General features: G+C 34.0%; 2 protein-coding genes across 2 annotated transcripts in view; one reads left to right on the top strand and one right to left on the bottom strand.

Annotated features, from left to right (window-relative positions):
• The first annotated feature begins 277 nt into the window (after nucleotides 1-277).
• LOC149561430 (uncharacterized) overlaps nucleotides 278-18,145 on the top strand; it is an 84,402-nt gene continuing 66,534 nt past the window's right edge. Inside the window, exon 1 of the mRNA XM_089823788.1 lies at nucleotides 278-705. Coding sequence (XP_089679914.1) covers nucleotides 480-705 — 226 coding nt within the window. The 5' untranslated portion in view covers nucleotides 278-479. The remainder of the gene's footprint in view (nucleotides 706-18,145) is intronic.
• On the bottom strand, nucleotides 6,182-7,035 carry LOC149561431 (uncharacterized). Its single transcript, XM_089823787.1, has 2 exons — nucleotides 6,810-7,035; nucleotides 6,182-6,687 (listed from the first exon to the last, which is right to left on the bottom strand). The coding sequence occupies exons 1-2, from the start codon at nucleotides 7,029-7,031 to the stop codon at nucleotides 6,277-6,279; spliced, it is 633 nt and encodes a 210-aa protein (XP_089679913.1). The 5' UTR covers nucleotides 7,032-7,035; the 3' UTR covers nucleotides 6,182-6,276.

Here is an 18,145-nt window from a genome sequence, read left to right as displayed (position 1 = left end):
ATGTGGGTCCCTTAGGCTTATGGCCTCGTAGACATCATTAAAAATCTTTAATTCATTCATATATTTATCAGTTTTAAAAACTACCTTTCATTTCAGGTATGTCAAATCTTTCTTGCTCATGTGCCACTGATAATGATTAGGCTTTAAAGAAGGCACTCTCTATGCAGGGACCAAAATGCACTTTTATTAATTAATTAAAAACTTACATATAAAAGTTACTTTATTAAAAAAATACAAACAAATTGACTATGCAAGTGCACTTTGGCCCCTCCATAGCCAAAACCTTTAAAGAAGACTGGGAAATTTGTAGGTCGACAACCGAATGTAAATTACACTTGTGTATATCATATCAGCAGAATTGCAGAGGTAATGGAGTTTCAATAATCACATTCTTTGCAAATTAATTCTTCTGGAATGATCACTGGCCTGTATATCCAGCATTAGAGAGGGAACAGAGAGAGAGTAGCTAAAAATTATCAATGGTGGTCAGTCACGAACCACATGCATTAGCTTTCAGAAAAGGGGAGGGACCTCCCATGGCTCCCCCACGCTGGAAATGGGTGACAGGTAAAAGAGCAAAGGACATTTGTTTTGTCTCACCTGATGGAGTGAGAATTCGTTCTAAGGTTGCTCTCTCCAAGTTTCTGGCTACCTATCCCAATTCCCCAGCTAAGCATGAGTTTCTTTGGAGAGTTGAACCTTCGGGTAAGTACATAATGCCTCTGTTTTAATATTTCATGCTTGAATTAATGCAAAATTCTGCATTTATGGATGTCATGCAAATTGAAATTTTCAAATGACCGAATGTTCAATTAGTTATTTAGACCAGGAAGCAGAATGCCCATTGTTAGAAGCTGCATTTTGAATGAGACTTGGTATACGAATGTCATTTTCATGTTAATTTCTGAATACCCAAAAGTACAATAGGCAGAGCTCTCCTCTAACTTTTTGAATGGGGTAGGCGGAAAACAGGGGTTGATTAAAAAAAAATGCAATGTACATGACAATAATGAACACGCCAATGTGAATTTTCAAGAACCCAAAACTATATATGAACCTTTACATTTTCAAAGTGCCCGAAAGTACAATTAGTTCTTTAGTTCTTGAAGCAGAATGCCCATTATTGGGAGCTGCATCTTGCACGAGAGTTGGGATATGAATGTCATTTACACGCGAATTTTTAAATGCCCAAAAGTGCACGAGGCAGAGCGCTCTTTTAACTTCTGGAATGGGGTAGGTAGGAAAGAGGAGTTGATTCTAAACATTGCAATGTACATGACAATAATGAACATGACAATCAAGCCCCCAAAGCTATGCATGAACCCTTAAGAAATAAGAGAATGCTAATTTAAACGCTTTGCTAATTATTTTTGTTAATTGAAATGGAAAGAAGCACCTGAAAACTCTAGTTAAGGAAATAATTTTGAAGTTAGGGTGGCGTTAGATATTTTATAGAGTCATCTTAGGTTTTTGGTATTTATCAATTAAGAGGAATGTCATTTGTTAAAATTTCGAGAATTTTGAATTTATGCTAAGCACTGCAGTAGACACGTCAATTCTTAAATGGGTGTATCATTTTCAAATGCCCATATTGCCTCAAATGCATAACGCCTTCGTTTCATGAGGAGAATGCCATTTATCTTTTAGTTAGCTATCTGCTGCCAGAAAGAAGCGCTTGAAAATTCTAGCTAGAGTCATAATTTTGAGGTATGGGTGGAATTTTATCTCTTCTTTGGTAAGTTCATTGGCGTCAGCGTTTGATAGCACTTTCCATACAAAATCTATATGTATTTATAAATAAAAAAAATAAAAAAAAGTCTATTCTCATGCTACTCCTTTCCTAATCCCTATAGGATTGTCTGTTACAGATTCTTAGCCCTTTTGGGGAGGGCTTCCTGGGGCTCTAATTGGCTCGTGACTAACTGTAATGTCTCCTGTTGGGACCTTACTTATTTTATCCTAAATTCCTCAATTAGTGATTGGATTGTAATGTCCATTGATAAGATTAGTCATTCATGTTATTAGATTTAAGTTATTTGTACAAATTATTGTCATCCATATCTACCTTATTACTACTTCAACTCAATGAAGGAAGGATTAGGCATGCAACCAAGGTGCCTAGAGACCAACTGCAATGAGCTCCCTCAAAATTTACAGATCCAAGCCTTGTAATGTCCATGGTCTGACTTGTTTGCAGTTTTGCTTTATTTACAATTGAGGGGTATTGCCAAAGATACATTTTTGTATGATTGAGATAAGACTCGTGTTTCTTTAGAGCACTCAAGAAACTGAATAGAGTTCACTGGTAACCTCAGACTACTTTGTATAGCAAACACTTGGTAGGGGCCTTTGAACTTCGATAGTCAACACCCGTCTTTATCACACCTAATAATTCCACAACACACTGGTTGTTATCATAATGTGGCACGACTTCTAATATAACAGTAATGCCAACTTCCTAGTTGTTCGTGCATGACAATAGAACTTCAACCCCAACCCAAAATGATTCTACACCACCTCCGGTATCCAGATTCTCAGATTTGTTGATGTTGAGCCAAACACCCGACTCCTCAAACAATAGCAAGTTTCAATGACAATGTCTGATTCGTGGATTTACTGGTTGAATCCACGATATCGATTCTCACTCTCCATCTCCATGTTTCACAATAAGTTGTTAAACCATGGTGAATCTTATGGTGGATCCACTCCGCCTGGTTGGGACTACGTCCAACCTTGAATTTGAAGATGGTCATCCTCAGATGCTTTTGTGGTCACAGTGACTACAAGGTTCCTTTTTCTTAGTGATTCTTTTTTCCAAACCTCTTTTGTCTTCTTCCTCTAGTTAACTCTACAGATAACATGCCGCTAGTTCCCTTTGAGCAAGATGTGCATTATTCACTCATTGCCACCATTGACAAGTGCAGCAAATGTGGAACGGAGTTACTTCAACTAAACCGCTAGTCATGATATCAGTGAGTTGCATGCCGACAAAATACTTCAGAGCCGTTACTAACCATTGGCGCCACACTGAACACTATACATGGCCCACACACTAATGTTAGAATGTGCCACCGTGTAGGAGTTAGTTGTAATGTGGAATATTAAAAGGAAAATTTTCACACTATTAACACTAAATGCTCAGAATACCCATATTACAACTCGACATCCCTTAAGCTCTCATCTTAGCCTATTGGGATACATAAGAAATAGGCTAAGTGTCAAGTTAAGGAGGGATGCATAAGGAATGGCTAAGTTTCAAGTTAACAATTACTTCATTGGGTGGGGGGTGGCAGGGGCATGACAAGCCCTTAGCCTATCTTGGGACTATGCCGGCAAGGCGCTTAGGGTTGTTGATCCCTATCCTATCTTGGTATAGATAGCCATTGCTTGGATTTGTACAAGCCTCTCCTTGAAAACATCACAGCCTGCCTTTCTTAGATTAAAATAGTAATAGGTCTTGAATATATGTACATCTGTATAATATAAGTGATATATAATTCTGATATATATATATATATATATATATATATATATTGTTAGGAATTGATGCCTTTGTTGGCACTTGGATGAGCTGCAAATATTTTGTATTGATGACAAGTTATGTCATTGATGCCAACATATGTTCTTATGTTCATGACATACTCAAATTCTGTATGTTGTAGGTTATTTATTAGATCAACGAGGATGGTGGTTGACAGAATTAGACATGTGAGCTCACATGTGTGGTGTAGGATGAGTATAGATATCGTATCTATGTTTGCTATGTTGTATCTTATGATTTGCTTAAGTTACATATTGTTTGGTAAAAGACTGGTAGTAGACTAGTGCACAAGAAGCAATGACAGAGATAGTTGCAAGTATTTTAGTTATATCTTATTGGTGAACAAGAATTGACTTTGGTGAGCATTGGTAGAAAACTTGTTTGTATGCGTATGTTCAGGAGTGAGAAGCATTTGGATTATTCTGAAAAGGTTGCTAATGCGGAACATGTGGTATATTTTATTGGCAGCCGATTGTGTTAAGCGTGTGATTTATCATTGACAAATGTAATATTCTTATTGTAATGTTTGGGAAACTTAATGCAATGATTTTAATAATGCTTATGAAAGCGTGTATGCCTTATCATGGTCCTATATAATTAATTGTACATTGGGGAAGCTCTAAAAAGCTGAGCTAGTCAATTATTTGTAAAGGGTATAAAGGAGAGATGTTTTCGTTGGTTGAGTATGTATGCACTAGAATTGTATGCCTGGATACATATGATGCACGCTTTTATGTTGGATAATCAAAGCAGAGTAGAGATGTTGTTGGTTGGTTAAGTGGACTTCAAAGGAACTGTTTTGGCAAGTAAGTTGCAGATCAGTCCGTTCATATTTATTGGATATGCCATTTTGAAAGTATTGTCTTTCACATTTGTTGGAGCATTTAGAAAATGGCTCTGCTTGTTCTTTCAGCCTTTAATAGGGTTAGAACCTTCTAAGAAGGGTCCAAGGCCTCCTAATAGGGATCTGTCCTTTAACAGGGACTATTGTACTAAATGAACTGTATTTGACTCCTAACAGAGTCACATCCTTTCAACAAAGAATTTACACATTAGTACATTGTCTTGTGGGTACCATCCCCACTGAGGTTTTCCCTGTAAGTCAACAATCATTGTGTTATGGTGTATGCTTTCTTATTGTTGTGCATCATTGTTTTAATTGTTGGCGATCAGATTTATAAGTTTGGATTTAATTATATATGTTCACAATTGATTCAGCCCCCACCCCCTATTAGTTGGGTGTGGACTTTACTTCTTAAATATATATATATATATATATATATATATATATATATATATATATATATATATAAAGAGAGAGAGAGAGAGAGAGAGAGAGAGAGAGAGCCTCTAAGGGTTCCTTATCAATGCTAAAATTCTGATATATCCTTTTGTTAAGCAATAGTAAATCTAGTCAATTATAGCATATCCTTGTTGTTACCCAATGCTTGCTAGTAAACAGATATAGACTTATTTTCTGATATCTTCCATAGAATAGTATATACAATATATAACATTTATCCCTCCAAATCCATTCTATTAGAAATCACTATATTTATTTATAAAATCTATAATTCCCTCCCCCTATTGCTGAAGTGGAAATGTACCTTCATATATCTTCCAAGTGGAACGATGAGTTGCTTCCCAAAAGACATGTCTCATGTTCATTCGTTATGACCTCCTTTACTAATCTCACCACTTCATGACAATTAGAGTTATGGATTAGACTTACATTCATAATCTCTTTGGTCTTATGCTAAGTTGCCGATTTGGGTTCAGGGATGGGTTCGGGTTCGGGGTTCGGTTCGTGGGTTCGGGCAATTTTTTTTTTCCCCATTTGGGTTCGTGGGTGGGTTCGTTAGTATATATATATATATATATATATATATATATATGCAAAAAAAATATAAACTCATATAGTTGTAAAAGTAAAACTAAGTCATTCCATAGTATGAATATACCAATGTTACTTGATTATTGATCAATGCCAAATGTCAAAGATAAACATTAAATACTCACTCATTAATCTATGCTAATGTTGTAAATAAAATCATACATTGAATTACTAAAATGCAAAATGGAATATCAAAACATAGACTAATTCATCAGATTGATAAATAATAAATTATGACTTAATAAAGTTTGAAACTGTGAAACATAGTGATAAATCATAAATGACTCAATGAGTCAATGAAAAATGTTTAAACATAGTTTATCAAAGATGCAAATGCCCTTCAAGGGTCAAATGGGTCATCAAAATATGAGAGATCAATGGCTTCATCCTCATCTATATCATTGACATTTTCCACATCATTGGAACCCAAACAGGTTCCACTAGCCCCAGATGCAGCTACATCCTCCTCCTCGTCCTCCTCAACATCTAGCAAGGCAATTCTAGATATATCTTGGACAGTCATATCCAAGTTAGAAGTCTCAGGTAGTACATCCCACAACTTCTCTGGTCCCTTCTTATATCCTGGATCCTTGCGTGATAAGAGGCTCCAGTTGTTGTGAATAAATACCAAGTCCTCTGCTTTCTTTGAACCCAACCGGTTACGCTTCACTGAGTGGATAAAGGAGTATGTACTCCAATTCCGCTCAGCAACAGAAAAGCTTGCAACCTAGAGAGACAACCAACAAATTTTAAAAAATTAGCTAAGTAATTTTACAATACAATAGGAATTTAAGAGTGCTAATTCGACAAGCTAAGTGGCCATAAGAAAAGGAAAAAAAACTTAAATACATACTTGTGACAAGATCTTAATGGCAAGAGGTTGGAGGTACATGTAACTTTCCCCATGTAAGTACCACCATCCAATGGCATCCAATTTACTTTGGTCATTGATTGCATCAGGCTCTGCATTTTTGCTTGAGACAAAATCAACAAACTCTCTCCTAACATTTGATGCCACATTAGGATCACTAAAGAGCCTGTTAAGTGCCCTCTTATACCCAGCAGCAACTTCAGGATCTCTATATGGTGCCACTCTACCAGGAATAGCAAGTATCTCACTGCTATAATATCTAGGAGAAAGTGCATATGCCAAGAGGTGTAAAGGTGTAGTCATCTTGTTCCAACGATGTAGAACAATTTTCTCCACCTTAGTGTACAAGGTATCAGGATCCTGCTCTCTCCTCTGAATGACCTGGGATGTCAAATGATGTACATGTAAGTTATCTTGATGTAGTGTTAATAACTTAATTAAAATAAAAAATCAAAATCTCTCAATAAACAAGGATAAAGTATTGTATAAAAATTTAAACTTACTGATTTCATTCTTTCTAGCATAGAGTCCATGGCATCATATATGTTTCCCAAACAAGGCTCATCCGTGTCGGCATACCGAAGCATAGACATGATGGGCTCGGTGAGTTCTAATGCATATTCCACCCTATTCCAAAAATTATCACTCAAGATCAAATCCTTTACAGTTTTGGCCTTTTCTGTATCAGCTTGCTTCCATCCACCCCATTTGTTGCTAATAACCATTTGACCCAATGTCTCTTTCACCCTCACAAGTCGTCTAAGGACGATTGTGTGTGAAGCAGACCTTGTTTCAGCAACCTATTACCATGTAAATTCAAATTGTAAGTTAATATGATAAGTTGATAACACAAAAATTTAAGAATATGTATTAAATTTTGTAAAGTATGACACAAAAATTAATATGATAAATGAAGCTAAATAAAGTTTAAAATTTACCTTCAATAATTCCAAGCGGGAGAAAGTTTTGAAAATTGCTTGTGACATATGGTGGTTTGTCACAAACATTTGGATCTGCTCACCCTCCTCATACACATTTTTCATCCATTCAATTTGGCTGCCCATTGTTTTCATCACCAAGTTCAAGGTGTGGACAGTGCATGGTGTCCAAAAGATATGCTCATATCGTGCTTCTACCAAAGCACCTGCAGCCTTACAAACTTTAGCATTGTCCGTTATTACTTGTACAACATTGTCAACTCCCACGGACTCTATGGATTCAATGAGAAGTTGGGCAATAAAATTTGCATCCTTTACTTGCCCTTCACAATCAACCGCCTTCAAAAACATTGCCCCCTTGGGGCAAACAGCAATCGCATTTATTAATGGACGGTTTTTGCAATCTTTCCATCCATCAGAGACAATGCTCACCCTCGTTTGGATCCAAGAATCTCTTATTGGTTTGAGGAGGTTTTTTACATTCTTTCTCTCCTTATGCAATATGGTGGTTCTCAACTTTTCATATCCCGGGGATTGGTAACCATGAGGTGCATCATTTATTGCTTTCACCATCTCTCTCCAATAAGGGGATCTCACTAGATTGAATGAAACACCATTTGTAATGAGGCAACGCGTAACCTTTATGTCAGCAATTTCTCTCTTGTCATTTTCAAATGTCGTATCTAATGGGCCTCTCTTGCGGGATGTAGGTGTTTCTATTTCATCTTCATCCATAGATGGGGTAGGTAGGAAGGGATGTGGTTTACTAATTGTTTGAGAGGGTGGTGTTGGTGGTATTTGCTTTGACTTATCTTTTTTTACCTTTGACACTAACCTATCAGCCTCTTCTTGTTCTTTTAACATGCCTGCTATTTGAGGAGCCGACAACCCTTTTTTACCTCCCTCTGGGGGCCCCTCACACATGGAAATCCCTTGACCTGGTGGACCTATCAAATGATGTTTAACCCGGAAATAGGAGCTTCTATATTGGTTTTGGCAAAAATTGCATTTCCATATATACCCTCCCCCACCAGCACATTGCTCAATTCTTGTTGTATACTTCCACAAAGGAGAGCCTTTATCAATTTTAAATCTTTGGGATCCCACCCCACCCATTGAACCCTGACTACTCATTCTTGGATTCTTGCAATCTATAAAAACAAATTTAAAAAAATATTTCAAAACTTATACAAAACTTGATAAAAATTTAGAACAATAAATATAAAAAATTTAAAAAACTAAAAACAAACTATGAAAGAAGCAAAAGGAAGGATCAAATGCATACCTGGAACACTCAACACTGATTATTTGAAGGATTTGAGACTCCACAAATAATCTCTACAACCTTCTCTTCAAACTTGCAAAATGGCCACACCAAAATGAGAGAGCAAAATGACAAAGCAAATGAGAGATTAGATGAATGAAATGCATCTAACAGGCCTTACTTTAGGGTTTGGCAAAAAAAAAAAGAATAAAACATTATTTTATTGCTTTTTTGGGCCACTTTTTGGCCCCACTTGCCGCGGGTCCGCCCGGATTCGCTTGGGTCCGCAACCGGTCCGGGCAGGGTCCGCATTTTGGCCTGCGGGTCGCACGGACCGGGGAGGACCTGCAGGCCAAAATGCGGACCCTACCCGAACCGGTCGTGGACCCGAGCTCGGATCTGGACCCGAATGAATCCGGACCCGGACCCGAGCTCCAGGGTGCGAATCCGGTAACTTAGGTCTTATGCTAATCTGTAATTCTTTCCCCCCATTGCTGAAGTGGAAATGCGCCTTCATATATCTTCCAAGTGGAATGATGAGTTGCTTTGCAAAAGACATGTCTCATTTCCATTCGTTGACCTTTACTAATCACACCACTTCATGAAAATAATAGTTATTGATTAGATTTGCATTCATTATGCTAATCACATCCTTTCATTGATTTGTTATTAGATATTATTCTTGCCTTAACCAATATTAAATAAGTTGCTGATAAACTAACTACTGCTTGCATTCATAAACGATATCCTTCTCTAAATATTGTTTATTATTATTAATCATTGTTATGGTTTGTAATTACCAACTCAATCATATCTATTCCAGAATTATACTGATTTGTTTATAATGCAAGCTGCAGCAATATAGGATGTTTGTTTCCTCTAATGTGACGGCTAAACTGAGTCTTTGAATCATTTGACTAGTCTCCACATACATACACTTAGTCCTCTCTAGACTTTCCACAATACCGATTGCCTTCAACACATTTATGTGCCAACAACACTGCATAACAGAAGGTTCCAGTGATAGCAATCTTTGTCAATAGTCGGCTTTTTGAAAAGATTAATAGTTTATTTCGGATGATTTTCCTATGCTTCTCTAATGATATCTCCATTCATATCCCATCTTGGTGTGACACAGTTGCTGCTCCTTTCATGCGTTAATAAATCAACAGATAGGGTCATGTTCTACAGCGCTGAGGATGAGAGTGAGTTACAATAGTTTGGCTTCTCCATAATTGCTATTACTTAGCTATCAGATCATCTTTTCTTGGTAATGTGATTCCGTTTGAGGATTATGTTGCTCTCAATGATCCTCTTTAATATTTTAATAGTATTAGTTGCTAATCCATGTTATTTACTCAGTTGTAACATCTTTATTAGTTATTAATATATTATTATTGTTGATTGCCAATCTTTTCTTTGACTCAGTAATTAACATATCATTCCTTTGGTACTGCACATAATGATAATGATTATTATATTTTAATATTAAACTTTATTTTATGGAAGGTGATATCACACCAACTTAGAACAGTCCTCAGACTATATCACCATCTCATCACAATCCCTCTGCTTAAGACCTTATGGATATCCAATTACTTGGAAGATCCATCCTTGTAATCCTAGGAAAAAGATCTTTTTCTCCTAAGTCTTATGCATACCCTACTTTGAGTGTATCCATCTTCGCATATGCATATGTCCATAACTCTAACAGTATATACTGACCTTCAGAGATGTCTAACCTCTGCCTTAATTCCTTATTAAAAATTATAACATTCAACTTAGAATGTCTTTGGTTCTTGTTCTTATTCACTAGCTAATGCAAGTTCTTTGTCTTGTTTGTCAGTGAGGATTTCTCCAATCAGCTAGTTTTGATCTGTTGTCCTTGAGGAGGGCTGCTTATTGCTGGGATACACCGTTCTTGAAGTATTAATGTTTAATGCATTTCTATCTTAGATTCCCTTCTTCTTAGCTACTGTGTGCTGGAAAAATAATTTTTAGGGTTTGTCTATCTCCAACTGTGACTCGTAATTATCTTCATTAGCGGAGATTTAGTTCTTCTGTGCCTTGTGATTACTATTCTTGTTTTGGGATGGGATGTATGAATGCTGATTATGCTTCTGAAATTAATGTTGGCTGTGTGTGATGTTGACTGTAATTTTATAGGTAATGCTGGCTGCATATGGACTTATATTTGATTAGGGGTGGGTGGCTGATTATATCTTATATGCTAGTGATGTCCCAAGTGTTGACTTATCATAAACTTTTGATTGGATTGTTAATGCAGATGGAGTATTCAATCTATTGATGCAAGTGTATAATAAGCCCGTGAGTCTTCAATCTGATGATAAAATTATATGTTCACCTTTATCTATATAGATTTCTGCTGACTGCAATTAAGTTCTTGTTCTGAATGTATAACTCTTTATTTCTTATATATGATAGATGATCTGCTGCTAATATAATTTTTATTATTTCTGTTCAATGCTTTCTTTGTCTTTTGCTGGCTGTAATGGTTTCTTGGTTCTGATTGTCTGCTTTTATTTTTGTTTTCATATGTTTGATTGCCTTTTTAACTTGTTCTCTTCCCCTCTAATACTCGCATGGGGAGAAGGCAGGGAAATGACCTTCCAAAGACTAGTATCGTGACTTTTAGTTTTTAGTTTATTATTATTTTTATTTAATGCCTCTATATATATTATTTATTTATAATATAGGTCAATTTTCTATATATGTTCTGCTTATATATAATATATTTCAATTTCTATTTTATAAAATTTATATGTTTTGTGTATATATGTATATGTATGTATAGTTAGCACTTAGCATACATATTTAATAATTTTGTATTTATTGAATCTATATATATAAAAGAGAATGAGTCTATAAGGTTCATTTATGAATATATTTTATTGATATCATTAATTTGTCATTATTGTACATGATTAGGATTACATTTAGAAGAAAATAATGATAATTACATTAATACAAAATTTTATTTATCTTTAGTCAAGGGTCATTAGAAATAATACCAACTATTCCATCCTCTCTTAAACAAGGAAATCTCAAATGCTAAATAATGTGAAATGGTGTGATCAAATAAGGCAATTTTGAAGGATTACATTGGATGTGACTTTATGTTGGATATAGACTTACTAAAATGATGTGATCTCCCTGGTAACATAAAAAGGGATTTACAAAATTGTTTTTAAACTTAGTCCACTCTTTTCCCTCTAAGCAGTTGAAATTCAAATACTAAACTAAGTGGATTTAAAATAAACTACGAAAAGGATAAGGGTTTAGAGAAATCTAATCTACTTCTAACTCCTAAGGACAATGATAACAATATATAATGCTTATATAGATGGACATCTTAATCAAGTTCTGCTTTGCTACAAGGAAACTACAAAAAAACAATGCAATCTCCAAATGTACGAAGGATTTTCATATTGTAAACATTCATTCAGATATCCAATTCTGATGCAATCCAAATGAACATCCACAATCGAACTAGTGCTTAATGGGGATCAAAATAACCATGCACTATGATTTGCAATCAACAACTATAAATGTTATGAAGTATGAACCAAAGAATCCATCAAGTATCTCGACATTTATTCATTAAAACCAATGAACTTCAACTAAAACTTGAGAAGTGGAAAGCATACAAAATGTGGAAACAACACACAAAGATCCACCACATCTTTAATGAAAATTGTATATTAATTTCGGCATTGTCTTGGTAGCATTTTCTAATTTCCTCCTACTGCAACCATTACTTTCCGTCACCTATCTAATGCCTTTACAATGAGTTCAAGTCTCTCATAGACCTCTCTATCACAATTGAAGGGTCCAAATTGGTTCTAAATCAACAACCAAGATCATGGTTGGAAAAATTGGACTTGAAACTACTTGTCGATGCCCAAAAAAACTCGTCAAAAAACTTGACAACTTAAAAAATTACTTAAATTTAACTACAAATGCATTATTTTTGCAAAATTCAATGAGGCAATGCATCTAATGAGTCAATAAAGGAGTAAACAAAAGAAACAAGATGAATCTAGATATATTTACATGCAAATTTCCTCGTGTAGAATGATAGTGGCTGGTAGCTTGATAGTCTGAAGCAAAACTAGAATAGCTAATTGTCTTTATAACACTATAAGTAAATACAACATCAAAACAGTCTACATCTTCCTCTTCCCCTTCTCGATAGCTCTAGTGAAAACTATGAGACAGGTAGGGAGTCCAGTCCTAGGAGTTTGTTGTGGTTGTTCCTCCTTACTAGACATGATTGGCTGACTCAACTTCCATCTTGGACATAGATGGTGTTGGTGCTAATGTTATTGTAGCTATGGTTGAAATCCTTCTAGCCGATAGGGATACGATAAAGGTTGTGATAATATAATTATTGTGGTACAATAATTATATTGATTAATAATATTATAATAATTATATTGATTGTAATATAATAATTATATTATTGTGACATGATATAATTATAATATGTTAGGCGCCTAGATGCTCCTAACAAAGAGCGCTTATTTAAGTGCAATTTAACATTATGTGAATAAGATATAGTTTTAATACAAGAAATGAAACTTAACAAAGAAGGAGAAAATTTTAGAAGAAAACTAGGTTCTTGGAAAACTTAACTAGTTGATTGAATAGGGGCCTCAGGTGGGATTGGTATTATATGGGACCCATGGAGGGTAGATTTCACTCCTCTTTTATCCAATAATAATTGGATGGGGGGAAAGTAAAAAGCTTCAAAAACGAAATTCAATTCCTACTTGTTAATGTATATGGGCCAACAACAACAACAGATTAGAAAGAAATTTGGAATGAGATTAGCAATTATTTAGAGTTAAATCCACAAGAAAATGTTTTCATTGGGGGAGATTTTAATGCAATTCTACACCCTGGAGAAAAAGTAGTTGGATCCACATCCATTAACCAGCTTATGTTAGATTTTAAAGCATGGTTTGCAAAAGATAACCTGATTGATATTCCAACATCTAATGGGGTCTTCACTTGGAATAATAGACGAGCTAGCTTCTGTAATATAGCAGAAAGATTGGTCAAATTTATATTTAAAGGAAATTTAATATCTTTTAATCATCTTTTCAATACAGTGATTCTCCCTAATGCAGGATGCTCACTATCCAGTTGGACTAGAAATAGGTGAATCTCAAAAACCATCTAAAAATCCATTTAAGTGTGAAAAAATGTGGTTGTAGATAAAGAATTTCTTAATAATATATATCAATGGTGGCACGAAGAGAAATTTGAAAGATCAAGGTGTTTTGTTTCATAGCCAAATTGAAATCACTAAAAGAAAAAATAAATAAATGGAATAAAGAACATTTTAATAACATATTTAAAGAAAAAATAAAGAATGAAGAAGAATTGAAAAACTTAAGTGAAGAAATCATAAGGGTAGGAATGGATAATAAAAAATATACCAAAGAAAGAGAATAGATAAATAGGAAAATACACTAGCAAAAGAAGAAATATTTTGGAAACAAAAATCAAGAGACATGGTATTTAGAAGGTGATAGAAATAATGTTTTTTCATAATTGTACTATTAATATTACGATAATAGATAGTTTCTATTATCTGTGTTTAGTATCTAATGGTTATCTGTTGTAATCTCGTGGCAATATTATAATGTTTCTAATATTTAGTTTTCTGTTTCTAAAATAGAATGTTTCTTAAGGAAATGTTGTTTAGTCTCTTGTATAAATTGATCTCTTGATCACTATTAATAACAAGCAAATATTTTCCAATTACTTTGTAATATGGTATTAGAGCCAATACTCTAAATTTTTTCGAAAATAATAATAATTTTTTGGTTGAAATTATCTGCTTTTTATTTTTGAAATTATTTACATGCATATTTGCTTCCAACTCTCTATAATCCGACTAGGGTTTCCGTTCTAAGAGATTTGAATCTGCTGACTTTTGATTCTTGGTGGGTTTTTCAAGAGCTCAATTGTGTTGTTGTTAGATTTTTCTGGGTTCTTTGATTTTCATGCCTCAATTTTTGATCCAGCCGATCTAAAAACTGACAACATATACTTTTTGGATTTTTCGAGCTCTCTTCTGGGTCACCCTTCAAATTTTTTGGGTCTACTTTTTTTGGGTTGCATGTTTGTTTGATGTAGTTATATGTTGTTTGCATGTGTTGCTTTACCATGCAAAGTCTTATGTTTTGCCTCCCTTAAAAATTTTGGCTGGTTTTCATAGTTTTTTTTCTCAATTTTTTTTTTTTTTTGATAGGTTTTCATATTTTTTCCCTAAAATTTTTTTCTTTTAGGTTTCTATAAATTTACCTTTAAATTTTTTTGATTCTTTAATTTGCAAAGTTGTGTGGGATTCCTTTGTCGGTTTGTAATTTTTCCCTCAAAAATCATCTGTATACCGTTTTTCCTTAAAAATGAATCTTTGTAATGTTGGGTTTTGATTGTTTTTTCATCCCAAAAATCATTTTGGGTTTTGACTGTTTTTTCACCTCAAAAATCAAGTTGGGTTTTGATTGATGTTTCATCACAAAAATCATGTTGGGTTTTGATAGATTCTTCTCAAAAATCATGGCTTTTTGCGGTTTGTTTTGGAGCATTATGCTCATCTGCAAAGTTTTGGAGCGTTATCCAAAGTACAATCAACAACTTTTTCAACAGACATCCTTTGCTCCAGATTCAGAAGGCTCCTAGAAGAAGAACATTCAATGCAACTATTTCCACAAGTTTGGTCACATGAAGGTTGAATGTCGGAAGCGCTTAGTTGCCCTATCTAAGCACTCTGGTTAGCAGCCTATAGTGAACAGTGCAAAGCACCTTGAGCAGACCGAATCTTCCTTTTACATTTTTTGAAAGCTTTGTGTTTTGGTTGGATTAACCATTAAGGGAGGGTATTATGATAATAGATAGTTTCTATTATCTCTGTTTAGTATCTAATGGTTATCTATTGTAATCTCGTGTAAATATTAGAATGTTCCTAATATTTATTTTTCTGTTTCTAGAATAGAATGTTTCTATTCTTTACGATTGTTTCTTAAGGAAACGTCGTTCAGTCTCTTGATCATTGTTAATAACAAGAAAATATTTTCCAATTACTTCGTAATAATTAATAGGAGAAATATCATAGAATAACAAAAATATAGGATAATTCAAGAAGAGTAATTGAAAATCCAAATGAGATAGTGGAAACCTTTGTGAGTTATTAGACAGACATCCTTAATAATTTCGAATCATCAAATTTAATAGCTAAGAATAAGATATTAGGTTCTATTCTGAAGATAATACCTGCAGAAGATAATAAAAACTTAAATAGGAAATTTTCTAAAGAAGAAATTAAAGAAGCCCCTTTTCAACTTAATCCTGATAAATCTCAGGGCATTGATGGTTTTCAATCTTTGTTCTTTAAAAAATGTTGGGATATTATGGGAGACAACCTTTGGAAGGCAATTGAGGCAATGAGGAATCTTGGATCCCTTGTAATTGAAATTAACAATACATTCCTAGCTTTGATTCCAAAGAAAACTGAACATATGGATCTAGGAGATTTTAGGCCCATAGCCTTATGTAATGCAATCTACAAAATTCTCTCAAAAGCACTAGCCAATAGTATTAAAAAAGTACTACTAAAGCTCATGTCAGAGGAACAAATAGGTTTTGTTGCTAATAGGTCAATTCTTGATGGTATTATCATAATTCAAGAATTCATTCATTTTGTACAAATTAATAAGGAATCTTGTATGCTAATGAAGTTAGATATCCAAAAGCCCTATTATAAAGTGGATTGGAGATTCTTATGTAAAACACTTGAAGCTTTTGGATTCTCTCGTCAATGGATCAATTTAATATATAACTGCATTTCGACACCAAAAATCACCCTTCTCATAATTGGTACCTCTAAAAGTGTTTTTTAGCATATCTAGATGAATAAGACAAGGGTATCTTATATTATGTTTTCTCTTCATTATTATGGCAAGAGCTTTTGGCAGAGCTATAATAAAGGTTCAAATTGAAAGGAAAATTAGAGGAATCACAATAACTGATGAGGTCTCTAAAATGACACATATCAATTTGCAGATGATACCATTCTACCTGGAGAAAGCACTTTGGAAGAAGCTCAAAATTTTAACCAAATAATTAATAATTATATGGAAGCATCAGGCCAAAAAGGTAATCCAAACAAATCAGAGTTTTTTTTATTAATACCATAGAGGAAGTGGAGAGAGAAATTTGTAGAAAAATGGAATTCAAAAAATTTACCTTTCTATACAAATGCATTGGTATTCAACTTGTTAAAGACATTAAAGAAAGTAAAGCTTGGGATACAATTTTAGAAAAGTTGGATAAAAAAATGGGAAGTTGGAAAGGGAAATGGTTAACTAAAGTTGGTAGAATGATTATGATCAAAGCAGTACTTTTGGCCATCCCCACATATCATATGTCATGTCTTCCCCTACCCAAAGGTGTAAAAAAGAAATTAGACTCTAAACTTAAAAATCTTCTTTTGATAAGGTACTAGAGATTAAAAACCAAGCTTTGATAAAATGGGAAAAAATATGTTGACCTGAAGAATTTGGAGGTCTAGGCATAAAAAATTTGAGTTGGCAAAATGAGGCGCTAGGGGGAAAACTTATTTGGAGAATGTTTAAAGAACGCAATAGTAAATGGGCCAAAATTTTATATCATAAATATTTAAACAATAATAATCCTGTCTTTGTTAAGAACTAAAAATCTTCCAAAAGGTTCAAGAATTTGGAACTTTATGTTGAATTGCTGCCCACTAATAGCGAATAACTTAACTTGGGATATCGGTTTAGGGCAAGATGCTTTATTTTGGGAAGATTCATGGGATGGGCTTCCTTCTCCAGATAGTGTAAATCTACCTATAAACATAAAAAATACCCATTTAGCTATGTGCGGTAAGTATGTGAGTGATAATACAATTAAAATTAACGATAATCAGTACAGAGGATGGCAGCGGAAAACCTAGATGAAACTCCACTTTCATCACAGGAAAAATTAGATTTTTAATCAATTTTTATAAAGTAGGGAGGCAAATTATAAAGATAGGAAAGATAAATTAAATTGGAGAGCCTTGAAAGATGGAGAAGAGATTCTTATATGACAAGCTGATATGATAAGTATAAGTTAGACACTTGTTTTTTAAGCGAAATTGGTTTAGAACTTTTACTGTCAAAATACATGTTAAATTTAGTTGACATGGACGTTTAATGTTAATAAGTGACATATTTTTGGTAATTCAAAACTTTTCTTTGTATACTGTTTGATTTTAAAATTAAAGTTAATAGGAGATAAGATTCATTTTTATTATGAAACATACTTCTTTTTGTTCTAACAACTTGATTGTAGCCAAGTTTAATTTTCAGGTTATATTCACAAGGAAGTATCAAGAGCAAAGTTATAAATTTGGAAATAAAAAACATGCACTGAAATTGGTTAAATTATTTAGAGATATTTATGTAAGGGCTATACCAAGGATACCTATCCATCTTTGGTCTTTGGTGTCCAAGTGAGATGGTTTTTAAACTATACACAATCTTGGGCATTATGGCCTTTTACCTATCAAAATAAATAAATAATTATATAATAAAATAAT

The sequence above is a fragment of the Cupressus sempervirens genome, chromosome 4 (assembly GCF_028749045.1).
Source record: "Cupressus sempervirens isolate cs-2001-9-10 chromosome 4, ASM2874904v1, whole genome shotgun sequence".
Lineage (NCBI taxonomy): Eukaryota > Viridiplantae > Streptophyta > Pinopsida > Cupressales > Cupressaceae > Cupressus > Cupressus sempervirens.
This window is presented reverse-complemented; position numbering and strand designations above follow the sequence as displayed.

Excerpts from the sequence above, each read along its gene's own strand:
- LOC149561431 (XM_089823787.1), bottom strand. The coding sequence starts at position 7,031 with ATGGTTATTAGCAACAAATGGGGTGGATGGAAGCAAGCTGATACAGAA. Across the intron at positions 6,688-6,809 it reads TGCTAGAAAGAATGAAATCA|GTCATTCAGAGGAGAGAGCA; the intron begins GTAAGTTTAAAT and ends TTGACATCCCAG.